This window comes from Cibotium barometz, chromosome 63 (assembly GCF_041138505.1).
Source record: "Cibotium barometz isolate CiBa-2024 chromosome 63, ASM4113850v1, whole genome shotgun sequence".
NCBI classification, from domain to species: domain Eukaryota; kingdom Viridiplantae; phylum Streptophyta; class Polypodiopsida; order Cyatheales; family Cibotiaceae; genus Cibotium; species Cibotium barometz.
Genome location: NC_141108.1, coordinates 3,744,280 through 3,759,545, shown reverse-complemented (window position 1 = coordinate 3,759,545; position 15,266 = coordinate 3,744,280). Strand labels below are relative to the sequence as shown.

General features: G+C 45.9%; 1 protein-coding gene across 5 annotated transcripts in view; it reads left to right on the top strand.

Moving 5' to 3' along the window:
• The window catches only part of LOC147603578 (protease Do-like 2, chloroplastic), a 69,416-nt gene extending 55,386 nt beyond the window's left edge, over positions 1-14,030 (top strand). For 4 of the 5 annotated variants that reach the window (XM_086795763.1, XM_086795762.1, XM_086795761.1 and 1 more), the window contains exons 13-21: positions 7,996-8,052; positions 8,173-8,276; positions 9,770-9,857; positions 9,935-10,020; positions 12,773-12,806; positions 13,031-13,102; positions 13,278-13,328; positions 13,435-13,495; positions 13,607-14,030. In XM_086795763.1, the coding sequence (XP_086651889.1) occupies positions 7,996-8,052; positions 8,173-8,276; positions 9,770-9,857; positions 9,935-10,020; positions 12,773-12,806; positions 13,031-13,102; positions 13,278-13,328; positions 13,435-13,495; positions 13,607-13,818 (765 nt within the window). In that variant the 3' untranslated portion in view covers positions 13,819-14,030. The remainder of the gene's footprint in view (positions 1-7,995; positions 8,053-8,172; positions 8,277-9,769; positions 9,858-9,934; positions 10,021-12,772; positions 12,807-13,030; positions 13,103-13,277; positions 13,329-13,434; positions 13,496-13,606) is intronic. The other variant, XR_015265484.1, reaches the window with a different exon arrangement.
• Positions 14,031-15,266: the final 1,236 nt, after the last annotated feature.

The following is a 15,266-nucleotide window of genomic DNA, read 5'->3' as shown; positions in this document are numbered from 1 at the left end:
TCATACAGGTCAATGGCTTGTGGTTGAAGCCATACCACATCAGAGTCATGTAAAGCAAAGAAGACAGGGTGAAACAGTTGAAAGTGTTTCACAACGGAGTTGGGGCAAATATGTGGCGGGTTTTTTTTGCGCCGTATGCAGTCAGGATATGGACAAAATCAAAGGAGGAAAAGGCAGATTGAACAATGGCAGGTTTGATCCAAGGCGGTGTAGTGGCAGTGTTTTAGTTTGAGTAGCAATTTTTTTTTTCGGAATAAGTTCTAGACGTTAGAAATAATAGACACATGCCACTTTGGTAGTAGTATGGTCCTATTTTTAGTAAGAACATGGTTGCTTTTTTTGTATGCAAATTAGAAGGTTTTTTAAGCAATGCATGCTGGGCAGTTGGCAAGAGAAAAAAGGCAAGGCTTGTGGGGACCCTAACATAGGAAAAAGAGGCACGGCGAAGGAAGGCCAGGATTGGTGCAAAAACAGGGCAGACTGCAGATTTTTGTTGGGCTCATATCTTCTGTGTCCGAGATCGGAATCGGAAGATCCAGGAGTTGTTTTTTGGATTTTGATGCATGCTGGACACGATGGTGCAGATAGTTCCTTCAAATTCGGCCTGTGGAATTTTCTGCAAGGGCAGGTGCTGCCTTTTTGCATAGAAGGATTCAAGGTTGCAGAGTTGGAGCAGGGAAAGCAGAGTAGTTGGGGAAGAGTTGGTGATCTCTGTGGGTGCTTGTGGGATGTGAGGAGGACCTTGGGTGTATCACAGGTCTAAGATTCCCCACAAGGCAGAGATTTGCTGCTATTTGACTGTAATTTCCTGCTATCATTCTTAATCACCCTTTGATTATCCTTATTGTGTGGCTAGTGAAGCAAGACGGAGCAGAGTTTTTGTTATCTAGAAGCAGGGATTGCAGGATCCCTAGGTTGTTATCCCTTTCCTCTTCATCTTGTATGGTTGCGGGTGGTGTTATAGAGACCATCACTCAGAGCCATCACAACGCGCACACTCTTCTACCCACTGGCGAGCTCAGAGATCAAGTACGTGGCCAGATTTATGTGTTTGTAAGGGCTATTGTGCCATATCTTTGTAATATTGTCTAGGCACCCAATGAGCAGCCCTCTGTGCATAGAGTTATTGGATTATTGTGTAAACATGCCTAGTTGGATAATATTATTAGGGTTGGTGGAGTTAGTAGCCAACTCGCCAACATTAGACGCTATAAATAGGAGTCTAGGCTTTAGCCATATTCATTCATTGATTATCATTGAGTCATTGAGAACTCAGGAGCAGTGCTACCATTGAGTATCTCTATTCAGCATTGTATACATTTCAAGTTAGTACTACATGGTAGATTAGGTCATCTCTCTCTACTGTGTATTGAGCATGAAGAAGAAGCAGTTTGAACATGGGTTCAAGTCTTTGATTAGGCGCTAATCACAATCAATCAATTCAGAAATAGGCTTCCGCAAGCACCCATGTTACATAGTTCTTGCACATCCACTTGCATACTTATGTTGTTGGTTTAGGGTTAGGGTTTACATAGGTGCACCTAAGCTAAGGTGGATGGAAGATAGCCATGGGGTGTGTGTGTGTGTGTAGAGAGAGAGAGAGAGAGAGAGAGAGAGAGAGAGAGAGAGAGAGGGCTTGAGAGAAAGACAATGCTCAGAGTGTTTCATGACTCAATGATATTGGATTGATTGATGTGATATAAAGCTTCACCAAGTACAATGCGTTTATAGCCTTAGAGGTTCATCTGAATGACATCACTACTTATGTTAGACAAGTATAATATCTAGATATTATCCTAACCACACATAAGTGAGTGTTCACACACATACAAGAACAATAACCTTTTTAGGGGCTGTTCACACACACACACACACACGCGCGCGCGCGCGCGCACGCATGCACACATGAGACTCTGAATCCCAACAAACCCCCCTTCGGAGCAAAGGTAGAGATGCTTGAGAAGACCTTCAATAGGCATGGTGATTTGGGCTCTAAGCTGCAATACGTGACACGAGAGCTTGACCACACAAGATTGTGCCCACATCAGTTCACGCAAAGAGAAACCCCTTGGTCTAGGCAGGGTATGACATAGAAACAAGGCCTTTTATAATACCAAGGCATTACAGACATTATTTAATTTAGTTTTTGGGGGACTTCCTAGGCGGAGAACCCATGACACACACATAAAACACAAAATGGAGAGGTTTAATTTGGAAGTTTTAAAAACTTCCCGAGCTTATGTGGATGAAGAAAAATCTCTTTCGGTAGTACGCACGCCTTCGCTTCCCCTTCCCAAATTGCAACTTTATAAATGTCATGATGCAGGCTTTGCCACGTCTCCTCGGCCATTTCTCTATTCAAGTTTGTCATTTGTAGCAAGCCTCCCAGTTGCAGCAATTGCATGGTGGGCCATTGCATGAAGGGAACACTGCACATCACAATTTTGGTACTCTTAGATGCATTAACACTCCAATGAAATTGAGGAACACAATTTTATCTTGACCTTGCACGACATAGCTATCTAATTGCAACACAACAATAAACAAAGACGGCATGGTAGCAATCCTTTCTTCTCTGGAAACACAATTTGATTATGCATTAACCATACAACGAAGGCTTTTTTAAAATCCACAAAATAGCAATATACATGTTGCTTTTGAGCCCTCGCCTCCTCTATAATGTCTCGGAGAGTAAAGATACGATTTAAAGTAGAAAAAATTGTCATGTAGCCTCCTTGCCTGGTGCTTTGTCCCTGGCTCTCTGCCAAAAATCTCTTGAAGCCTCCTTGTCCTGGGGCTCTTTGTCCCTGCTTCTTTGCCAAAAAACTAATCTTATCTTTTGATACTGCTCCATAGATCTTGGCCATTGTGTGGCCTATCATGATGGTCCTATAGTTGTTTGGGTCGGTGGCTTTATGGATGGGGACAATGGTGTTAGTGGTCCAGGAAGGGGCAAAGCCTTCACACAAAAGGCCCTATTAGAGAGAGAGAGAGAGAGAGAGAGAGAGAGAGAGAGAGAGAGAGAGAGATGTCATTAACATCCACAAAAGACTTGAAGGATCTATAAGTTGTTACATGTGATCCATGAGTAAACTGGACATCAAGACAACATGAAAAAGGAAAAACTGGCTGCTGAAAGAAAAACAACAAGTACAATGTACAATGTAGGCCCGTGAGTGTACAATATCGTTGACAACAAAAGAGCCCCATGAGTCCGATTTAATCATGTGTCTGCCTCCTCGTGAACCAAGTATTTGTGCCTCTTTATGTTGCTGAAGCAAGTTGGAGGGTGTGGGACTCTAAGACTGGGGATGTCTACATCTTTGGAGAACATATGCTTTCTTTCAGAGGACAATGAGAAACCCCCGCCCCCCCCATGGGTGCTCACTTGGTGGGGACGTCTAGCCCTGTCCTAGTCGATCTGTCCCAGTGGCACTGTGCATGCCTTGGGACTACGATTCCTGAGCCGATCACTACCGACAAAAGCTGCTCACTTACAAAAACACACACACCTCCGTGGGGATCAAAAAGTGTGACTCCTGCCTAGAAGAATCTTCCCGCATTGGCGGGTGCGCCCCTCTGAAAGGTGATGCTCGTGGAGGAATAAAATGTCTATGGGTCCCCCAACTATGGTTTTCTGAAGCTCGTTCTGAGGACACCTCGTCTCTGAAAGCACTAAGGGTCCCCTAAACCCTGATTGTTACATGAAACAATCCGTATATCTGTCTTTGTGTGATGTGGCACTAGCGGAATTGCTCTCCACTCAAAGAGTCTTGGGTGAGGGTTTAGATGGGGAATAGTCACAATCTGTACGGGGACAAAGCCGCGCCAGCCTCCAGGTGGGCACTGATCCTGTCCTCCATGTGACGCCACTCTGTCCGAGCGTGAGCATATGCATACTCCGGACTCCATTGATCACAATGGAGGTATTTGTAAGAAGGGGGAAGAGGTACCGCGACAAAAGTATGCATGAATACAAAGAGCAGCACCTCCAGGCTGGAGGCCACCATCTCCCCGTCCTGGTCTCGATGGGCTGAACCTCCAAGCTCCATCCTAGCCAAAAGGCCAAAAATGGGTGAGAATGTCGGTGATGCGAAAATCATGGAGATCGTGGGAGAGCTCAACTACCTGTCTGTGGATGGCGGTTGGCACCAACTCCGGATCCCACTCCATCCCTAAAGCTGCACTGAAGGGAAAAGAGAAGATCAGCGCGCCATTATCTAGCATAGAGTGTATGGAGTGGTGAAAAACCACACATACCTGGATAGGGGCTATCGTCTCCTCAAAAATATCGGTCCCTTACGCTGGCAGACATCGGAAGAAACTATAATCCATAGGTTGTCCCAAGATCCTGGGGAGCTCACTTGGGGACTCTGGCGGGAGAGCCCTCACCGGGAAGGCGGCAATGGTCATCTCAGCCGGCTCAGAAAAGCGGTGAATCAAGCGGCGGACAGAGCTTGCTGGCTACCTCTGCTTGAGGTCGGGGGTTGTTGGGGGCGACGAGAGGGCTCTGGAAGGGGGGGTGGGGGAGGGAGGGCTTAGATGATGATGACGGGGCACAATGAACTGCTGCGAGTAAAGTCAGTGTTGAGGGTGGAGGAGGAGGGGTAGAGGAGGCGAGGGAGGGCGGAGGGGTTGTAACTATTTGGCTCTCCTAGCTGTATTTCACATAATGCAATCCATGCCCGGACACCAAACAAGTGGAAGAAGACATGGGGACAAGGTCCATAAGGATTGATTAAGAAAAAGCACCATTCTTGGTCAAAAAGCAAGAAAAAGCAAAAAGTCAAATAGGGTTGACCACAAGCCAAGGGCACCATTGGAAAGAGGAGACTAAGCCGGACAAAAAAGCTAAAAGTTGCTTCCTCAAAAAGCAGCTCTAGGGCCAAAAAGCAAAGCCTTGAAGTTGTAAAAGCACAAATCAAGAACTTTGGCTATTATTAATTTTATTTAATAAAAAAACAAAAGCAAAGCAAAAGCATTACTTTTTGGCAAAAAGCAAGGCTTCTGCAAGTATAAAAGAAGCATGAGCCTCTCTTGAGCATCAAGTTGAAGAAGAAGCATGAGCCTCTCTTCCGCAAGTTGCTATCTTCATTCAAGCGTGGAGATTATCTTCATTATCATCATCTATGAACCAAATCATGGAGTTTTTCATCGCTATCCTCTGATTTTAGAGCGCCTCCAACAATTGCAGTGCCACGTCACCATCTTTACGTGCGATTGTACGGATCCGTACAGCTATACAGACAGAAAATTCTAGAAACCCTAAAATTGCTCAAAAAACCCTAAAAATTGCTTTTTGGAGTTTTTTATTGCCCGAAAACAGGTTTTATATCAGTTTTCTTGCTAGAAAGAGCTTCTCTAGGGTTTTCATCCAAAGCTATAGGAATTGTGGAGATTATTCATGGGATGAGCGAGTGGATTTAGAGCTTGGACATGGAACTCGGGCATAGGCATAGAGCTCAGACATGGAACATGAAGCTTGGACATGGAAGCTTGAACTTGAGCATAGACATGAAGAACTTGGACATAGAGCTTGGGCATGAACATGGAACACATAGCTTTAACATGGAGCTTGGATTTTGGACTGGGATTTGGACTTGGACTTGGACTTGGATTTGGACTTGGATTTGGATTCATTGGACTTCGGATCCATTGGATTTAGATATTGGATCTGGTATTAGCCTGGTGAGAGATACTTGTGAGTCATCCCCATGGTGTGCTCGACATTAGAGATCTTGTGCATCGACATCGACATCGACATCGACTTGGATATCCTACATCGGCATATTTGTTTGTTTTGTATTCATTGATTCTGGCCAGCGTGCCCATGGATTGTTCCTGAATAAATTCCTGAAAGGGGACGGGGCTTGTTCCCCACTCAATGTGGTGTATTGTGGAAGATCTCCATTTCTGTTTTTCTCTCCCCCCTCTCTTTATATGTTTATCTCTTGGACACGTGGTTGAGTTTGTCACTGCATGCCCCACTGGGCTTTTAGGGGTGTTGCTGTGAGAGATCCATCGAAGAGGAAGTTTGCAGGGAGGGGCCCTCCGAGAGCTCAGAGAGGTTAGCCAGCCTCATAGAGCACTATGGGTTGGGGGAGGAATTTCGACGAGGGATCGATCTCCATATTGGTGGGGCCCGCTCCGTGACTGGAGAGGACGCGTCACCAACGGGAAAGTGCTGAGATAAATGCTATAAACGGTTCTATGATAGAACCGAATCCTTCTGAGCTTTGCTAGCCTAGTGCGCAGCGGCAGCGGCGGCAGCGCTCGGCTGATGGCCCAGGTGTGGGCTAACCGTCCGCCACCACTCGCTGGCAGTTGGGTCGTCTATAGCTGGGGCCCAATGGTCCGTTGCCTAAGGGCCTACCTCTCTCCCTGTCCCCTGGTGAGGATTTGAACGAGAAACAGGGGGTGGAACCACCAGAGGCGGTCTCCTGGACTGCCACTGAGGGAAGGCTCTAACTAAATGACCCATCTGCCTACTACAGATGAAGCATTGACCTGGAAGGCGTGAATACTCCACGCGTTGTTGTATGGGGTAGCTCCGGAGGCTAGGAATAGATATACAATTCGGCACAAAATCCGACGAGGCTACAAAGATGTGGAGGGATGGAATCCTAGTTGCTCGTGCGAGGGCTGAGGCAGCAGTTGGGGGGGGACTCCATCACTCTCCCAATGGCACCACCAATCACCGGGAGAAGAGGAAGGTACTCCTTCCTAAGGCATGGGAAACAAATTGTCAACTGGGAAGCCCGATAGGCTAGCTAGAGGGTGAGACGCAGGATCGAAGCTGTGTTGCCACCATGCAAAGAAGGCCTATGCCGTACGCAGTGCAAGGGGACTCGGCTGCATGACTGGGTCTGATGCCGCTGGCGAGTCGAACTCCACCTGGTAGTATCCGTGCCCTAGAGGGTGAATATCGGTGATCTTTGCAGGCTCGCCAATGAGGCTGGCCTGTAAAAGATCCTTGAGTTGTCTGCGTGCAGGGCGGCTACCAACAATTTTGCAAACTAGGGGGCCTCAAGTGAGGCAACAGTTGTGGTGGTGAGAATCTGAAGATCTGCTTCGGAGAAGGAAATGTAAGCAATGGCCGCCTCGGTCGGGAATGATGGAGGGGTTGCCATGGTGTCCTCATGAGGGTGAAGACGAGAATAGGCCAAAACTTGCCGAATAAAGCGAAAAACCCCAAAGAGACTGAAAGCTCAACCTGTACGGGAGGGGAGAAAGGAGGAAAGCCCGAAAACTGAAAAGGAGGACAGAAAAGGGGGGGGGGTGCGGGTGGCTCTGACAAGAGGCGGGGCAGGCTAGGGGGCGAAGGAGAGGGAGGACGGGACGGGAGGAAACGAAGGCGCGAAGGGAGAGGGGAGGCAGGCAGGGCAGGACAGAGGCACGAAGGGCAAATGAGGGGGGGGCGGCGCAAGAAACACGAGGGGAGGGGGGTGGCTGAATCGCACTAGAAAAAGGAAGGGGGGGGGTGGGCGGTGCCACTGAAATGCGCTGAGAGGGTGGGCGGGCAGAGACATGAAGGGAGGGCGGGGGGGGGTGGGGGGGGGGGGCGGGGGAGAGGAAAGGCTGCTGAAATGTGCAACGGGAGAGGGGGGCGCAGGAGATACGCAGGCAAGGGGGGAAGCTCAGACATATGCAAGAGCCCAGAGGGGACCGAATCCCCTCTGAAGACACTGAAATCTATGGTAGCGTCCCTTTATCTCATAGTAGATTGGGCATCTATGATCTAAGTATGTAATGCTCCTGTGATTTCATCTCCTCCGTGCTACATAGCATGCATAACCGTCTGTCTCGTGGGATGCCTTCTGCTCTCCCATATCAACCCCGTCTCGTGTAGAGAGTGTGGCCATCTTGTTGCTAAGAACTGCCAGCTGTTTTGTCACCTGATCCCTGTGCTTTAAATTTCAGAATTTTTTAAAAATAATTTTTGAAGATTTCAATCTTTAGTGTCTAATCAAACCACTATGACTGTTAAAACTACAGGGTGTTCTTGTACGAAAGGTTGAGCCAACATCACCTTCCAGAAATATCTTACAAGAGGTGGTTGAAGAATCGATTTCATGTGCAAGGCTCAATTTAATTTTATGCAAGTGTAATGTTTTTGAAAAGTACTATGTGATTAGAGTTTTTAATGATTGATTTTGTGATGTCATATTGAAGGGAGACGTGGTTTTGAGCTTTGATGGAGTTCCTATCTCAAATGAAGCAACAGTTCCATTGAGGCCTGGGGAGCGAATCGCTTTAAGTTTCCTTGTCAGTCAAAAGTAACTATAATATCGTTTGCTTTTTCATTTCCCTTGAATGTGCGTGTTCTCCCCCTCTTCAACTAGCCTTGGGCCCAAGATCCTCCCATAGTTACCGTTATTTTTCCGCTCGTAGGCGCTTTTTATCCCCGTAGGTGATGCTGTCGAGGAAGTACCTTTGGGGATTTGAACCTAGGATCGCGCTTTTTATCCCCCTAAGGTGATGCTGTCGAGGAAGTACCTTTGGGGATTTGAACCTAGGATCTCCTAGTCCTTGGCAAACACCTTCACCACTTGGGCTATCACCTCATTTGGTGGTTTCATTTTTAAAATTTTTAATTAAAAAAAAATGAATAAACTTTTTTGTTGTGACAATATTCCACCACCTCATTCACAAAGTGACTCCCCCAATCTGCGAGCATTGATACGCCTGTTGGTCTGCTGGGGTCTTTCTGCTGCCAATTGCTTCAGTTCCTCCTGTTATTGTTCTGCTTAGCATGAAGGAGCTTGTCTTTGGTCAAGCTTTGCTACATCGTTGCATCCTGCATTGCTCTTTTGCATGTGAGTGTTGGTGGTGCAACACGCCCATCTGTTTGTTGCTTTGTATCAGCATAATAAAACTCTGGCAATAATGCAAAGACAGGGGTGTGGGTGATGGGGCTGGTGAGAACTTGTCAGCAGATACTTTGCCATGGGATTCTGTGCCCTGAAGTCTGCCGCTTGCATGTCAGTTCATTTACAAAAACACTCCCAGGACCAGAAATGCTCCAAAAGTCTCCCGTTCTAAACGCGGGTCTTCTGCAGCTCCAAAGATCAGTGCGTTGTGGGGGTATTTCTGAGGCTAATTTTATGTTGTTTACCTGCGTTGGTCTACTGAGTCCAAAAAGGCTGGGAAAGACTTCCTTCCACAACTGAGGGGCTGGTGGCTGGTGGCTGGTCGGCCTGTATCCACGGCCTGTAGCCAAGCATAGCAGAGGAGCAGCACAGAACTGTCATTGTACATTTTTAATGCATAAACTTGAGTGCCTGGCTTATCGGGTCTGATCACACCTCGGCGAGTTTGTTTTACACCTTTCTCATTCTGTTCTCTGCTCCACATTCTCATTGGCCAGCTGGTTCCCTCAGGTGGAATATCCCTGGACCTTGTTCTTGCCAGTTCATTTGGCAGTTACCCAGAGTACAAAGTCACATAGTGTCTTTCCTCCCTGATATTGCACAATGTTGTCAATATTGCACAACGCTGTCCTCTCTTGCGCCATTGAATCACTTGCAGGTTTCATTGCTTGGACATCTCGTGGCAGATCTTTCCTCTTTCAACTTCTCTCCTTAGGTTGTGTGCATTCAAGACCCTATATGTTACATTGTCCCTGTATGCTGACATTGTCACTGTATTGCCCTTCTGAACACATTACTGTTGTAAGTGGTGAGTGTGGGCTTTCTGACATGACTTTTTCCAGATTGCTACTTCACTGTACTGTATGTAGTGTATGAATTAACCTAAATCTTTTGCTCAGGTTTACAGGTGATAAAGCTGTCCTTGGGATACTAAGAGATGGGCAGGAGATTGAGCTAACAACTACTTTGAAACCAGCATATCAAATGGTACTTTACTTGCTTTTCATCATACTCTTATGTTTTCTACTGCAAGGCATACTAGCATGGAGCTTAGTCTTGTGCAGGTGCCAATTCACATTAAAAGCAGGCAGCCATCTTATTTCATAATTGCTGGATTGGTCTTCACAGCGGTTAGTGAACCTTTGCTACAGTATGTGACTCTCTCTCTAGACAGATGTGACTTTTTCCCCCTCTTTCTATGTTTTCTGATTTACAGTTTATACATGGATCACATGTACTGTTGTATTGTCTCATAGACCCTTTGGTAATCTCTCTCTCTCTCTCTCTCTCTCTCATAAAACCTTCTCTTTGGATTTCAAAAACTTATTCCAATAAGAGAAGGTTTTTGTGTTAACATGAATAGAGGCAATGGTGTGTGCAGCTCTCCTTCGTGGAAGCCCTTGCTTCACCGAGGAAACCCCCCATGACATGCCAAAATGATTGGCTGTAATCCTCGAACTCCAAAAGGAAAGCTCACATCTCAAGAGCTGGCTACTCGAACTTGAAACCCATTCTAAAGCAGGCAAACACTAAGCATGTGGAAACCATGGCAGAGGCATTGGTCGAAGAGGTGAAGGACACCATCCAAGAAAGGGTTGTCACTTTGTGAAAGGAAGTTGAAACTAGAGTTACCACACTCTCACAGGAGGTTGCTAAGACATTCTTCAACAAAGTTGAAACCCAAGCGACCTCGGAACACAACGAACGCAAGTGGAGTGTGCTCTTCAGACCTCCATCAGGGGGCTTCCGGAGGGGTGCACCAGAGAAAGTGTACAATCAAATGCGATGCAGACGACACAGCTTGGATCCAATCTGAAAATCATAACAAGCATGCACTGATTGCTTTTAAGAGTAGAGAAGCTAGGGTTGCAATTCTTCAACTTTGAAAGGTACAAGAATTTGGATTACAGAGGAACTTACAAAAAAAGGTCATCACCCTCAACTTCTTCAAGTTCGACATCAACCTCAATCGCAGTCTACTCACCTCATACATCTTATCATTCTCAACAAACTCCCTGCCTCCGCCATCCGCTCTCTCACCATGTTATTCCTCGAAGAGGAAAATCACTCCTCATTCCCACAGACCATCTCTTTGCCCATCCCTTTCATTCCTCAACTTGGAATTGTGGTGAAACATGGGCATGCACGAATTTTGAAGAAGATGATTTCTTGGTCGTAAAGGAGCCAAGTATCTTCCCAAGTAATAAAAAATTTAAGGCATTATCCAAGCTAGTGTGGAGTAGCTTGCCTCGGATGGATACAGTTTTGTCAGCACCACCCCAAAGCAAAAAGCCGCAGAATTATAGAAGTTCACGGCAGCACGCAAGGCAGGAAGTGGGCTGTCCCCTGCAAAGGTTGGGCCCCCATAGAGGAGTTCGCACCCCGATGCTGATAGACTCCAGGGAAACCGTAAGTTTTTATTTTTCTTCTTTCTTTGTTTGTCCCCCGAGCCCACCTTCTCAGACGACTCCAAGATCTGGGTCGACCTTGAGAGCTGATATGGGAGTTCATGTCTTTATATGAAGTCTGACAGGGAGGATCAAAGCACTGGGAGGACTATCTGCGGAGGGCATCATTGGGGTGAGGCAGGGATGCTCTCTCTCTGGTCAATTTTGTTTGGGCTCTACAAAGATGGGATCTCTGACTTTATTGACAGGGTTGGGGGCACAAACTCCCCACTGGCAGGCACGCTGATCCCCCTCCTCTATGCAGATGACATAGTGCTCATTGCTGACTCAGCAGAGGGACTGCAGAGACATTTGGGAGCACTACGGGCCTTTTGTGCGCAGTGGGACTTGACAGTTAACCTAGGAAGGCCAATGTCTCAATTTTTAACCCCTCTTGTCAGGTGCTGTCCAGACATCCTTTCACATTTGTGGGAGATAACGTTGAGATTATCTCATCCTATCTATTCTTGGGAGTTACCTTCTCTTGCCCGAATTTTTTTGTGTCTGGACTCTGGCTGCCCAGGCCAGGTCTATGACAGGATATGCTGCATTGCTCCACCTCCTGGCAGGTGCTGTCCAGACATCATTTCACAGATGTGGGAGATAATGTATCTATTCTTGGGAGTTACCTTCTCTAGCTCGATTTTTTTTTTTTTTTTTGGTGTGTGTGTGTGTGTCTGGTTGCCCACGCCAGGTCTATGACAGGATATACTGCATTGCTTCCAGGCACACTTCTAGGAACCATAGTGGTTGAGTACCTTAGGTATGGTGTGGTATAGTACGTGTACGGTACGAGTACGTAAAGTACACATCAAGATATATGTATGTATGTATGTAAAATAAGAAATATCTAGCATCCATCCAAAAATACAATGAAAGACAATAGTAATACTGAAATGAAAACTAATCTATTAACCATTGACTAAAATAATTAAAAAGCGGTCCAAATAAGTGTTGTACATTGAACCTCATATTTGGTACGAAGACCTTATCTGTACGAGGTACGGTATGTATGGAGTGGTACGTAAAGTACTGAAGGTACACAACGGATGAGTACGGGTACAGAATGGAACTATGCTAGGAACCATCATGAAGGGTGGGCTTTTTGACACTCTAGTGACTCTTAGCAATGATGCATGGGGATCCGTTTTAGGGGCCAGATCTAGGAGCGGAGAACTGGAGAGGATTGAGAGGATTCTGATTATGATGATCTCTGGCATGATTCGGAGTAAACCCTCTCTATTACAAGGAGTCCTGTCTCATGTACTCTTTCCCTACAGAGTGTTGCTATCTAATCTGTACCCACCAAAGGATTTGTTTGCAGGTTTAAAAAAGTTTAAAATTGTTTCTTCCTAATCATGATTTTCTAGTAAGTTGGTAGCAATCCTGTGGTGTGGCGAGAGTTCTTCCTGAAATAAATGAAAGTTAATGAAATAAGGTGAATTTTGCTTGCAGAGAAGATTATACCGAAGATAACATCTATATTGGGGTAAGCAGTCTCATTAAACTTGCTGCAATTTGGTGGGGACACATTTTTTTTGTTCGTGTGTGTGTGTGTGTGTGCGCGCGCGCGTGTGTGGGTGGGTGCTTGTCAAAGTGGACACATGTGCATGTGTCTGCATGCCTGTACGTGTGCAGGTGGTGTGAATCTGTGGGTGCATGCACGTGCAGCCTCAGTATCAAAACTGAATAAAACTGTATGTTTGCAATCAGGTAAAGATTCGTACGTCCGCTAGGTTTAATATGGCTGAATTTGAAGGGCAGGAGATGGTACTACTTTCTCAGGTATGTACTGGAATTGATACAGAGAGTGCAAATTGTTCCGTGTCATGCAAATCCTAGATGTGACCTGGCCGTTGGTTATTTCAGAAGAGATTTTTGGGTAATATACTGGAGGTTTTTCATTAAATTTTTGTTTATTGTGTTGTAGTCGTATTGAAGAGCTTTTTTGTTCTTGTAGGTCCTTGCCCATGCTGTGAACATAGGCTATGAATATGTAAGTCACCTTCAGGTAAGGTTTGATGCTTGAGGGAGAAAATGTGATATCCTTTTTGAGAAGAAAATGTGTTTTTTTGGGGACCGTTTCTCTCTCAAAAGAGATGTCTTTTATCATACAGGTGTTGAGTTTCAATGGAACAAAAATTCAAAACATGAGGCATTTGGCCCAGCTTGTAGACTGTATGTGTGCCGCCATACATTCTTATTAGTCAATTTATTTTCCATGCTAAAGGTTTTTGCTAAGGTTCTTGTAAGATGTTCTGAAGTGGAATGCTTTCCTGTGGCCTGCAGCATGCAACAGTCAATACATGCGCTTCGAGCTGGATGATAACATCATAGTTGTGTTAGCCACGGACTCTGCCCATGCATCCACTCCAGAGATACTCAAGGATTACTGTATTGCCGAGGATAGGTCTCAGAATTTGAGGGATCCCAAGGAAAACTTGGACTTAAAATGGTGCTCTCATTTGAGGGGGATTCCCCTTGAGGGAAAGGCAACTTAGGACACCAATCTGTACCATAAGTGGTATGATATCCTATTCTTCATGTGTTCCCATTGTTCATGTCAAGGACACACGCAAGGCATGGATTGATTAGCGTTTCAATATTTAGCTCTCTTTGTCCAAATCATTGAACAGTCATCAAGCGCACAGCTTAAATGCTGATGTATCAATGAAATATTCAATTGAAAATATCCTCCAATCAAGATGTGTAATCTCTTCACAAAACCTGGATTGCAACTGTCATGGTGATTTGCTACCAGTATTCCAAGTTCATTTAAGTCACACTGTAAGTGATGCTGCCGTGTCTGTCCAGGAGGAAGGGATCCTATTGCCAAGTGCGGAGGAAGGCCTCTCAACGTCTCCACATGCGATCCGAATCTCCTTGAAGCTTCCCCCACTTACCGCAGAGATTATGGTGATGAGATGGCCCAGAGCTTCCCCCACTGACTGCGGAGATTATGGTGATGAGATGGCTTGGATGGGTTTTTTTTTTTTTTTTTTTTTTTGGGTGGGGGGGGGGTGGGGTTTGAGGGGGTGAGGGAGCCCTCTATGGCCTCACTGTGCACCATGTCCGCCAACTATGACACAATGCTGTTGATGAAGCTAGTCCACTCGCCAAGAGGCTGGGCTGGGCCAGAAATGAGGAACCCCAACATGTGTGAACACGTCATAGTCACCAAAAACGGCAAACGGAAACAGAAACGGCACCCCCCTCGGAAATGGAAACGGCAACTGTGGGAAACGGGGACGGCTAGGAAACGGCACATATACTTGATAAATTAAACTATAGAACCAAAAACTAGTAATTACAAACTCAACAGCGAGACTTTCTTAAATTTACATAAAGGACACCTCAAGATGAAGTCAATTTCTTGTTGAATTAAGAATAGAATGTACAATGCAAATACATCAGCCAAGTTTGGAACTCATGAGTAGACTCAAACTTGCGAGCGATGCACATCGTCTGAGCCCAAATCATCATAATCTAGAAAGTCGTTGGAGCCGCTATCCCCTGCTTTGCCCCCCCAAGTAGCTATTGGGGTAGGCGGTAAACTGGCATGCTCCTCTGCTATTATCGGCGTAGACAAGATTCAAGGAGACCTATAGGAAGGAAGCAATGGGCAGAGGCGGCGATCGTTTTTTCTCAACGGGCAGCCAGCCAACGTTTATTTATTTTATATTTAATGCCACGTGGGTAGCGCATAGCGAAGGCGTTGAGCATCGTTTTTTTTAAAATAAAATTTGCCACGTAGGCGCACGACCAAGGTGGCCCGTTTAGCGCATAGCAAAGGCGTTGATTTACGTTTTTTTTAAAATTAAAATATGCCACGTAGGCAGCACGACCACCTCTTACCCTTTTCCAACCGTTTCGGTGAACTCGACGTGGTTTCGGGGTGTCGTTTTCTCCCGTTTCTTGTGACTATGGAACGCATGCCTAGAGGGTGACC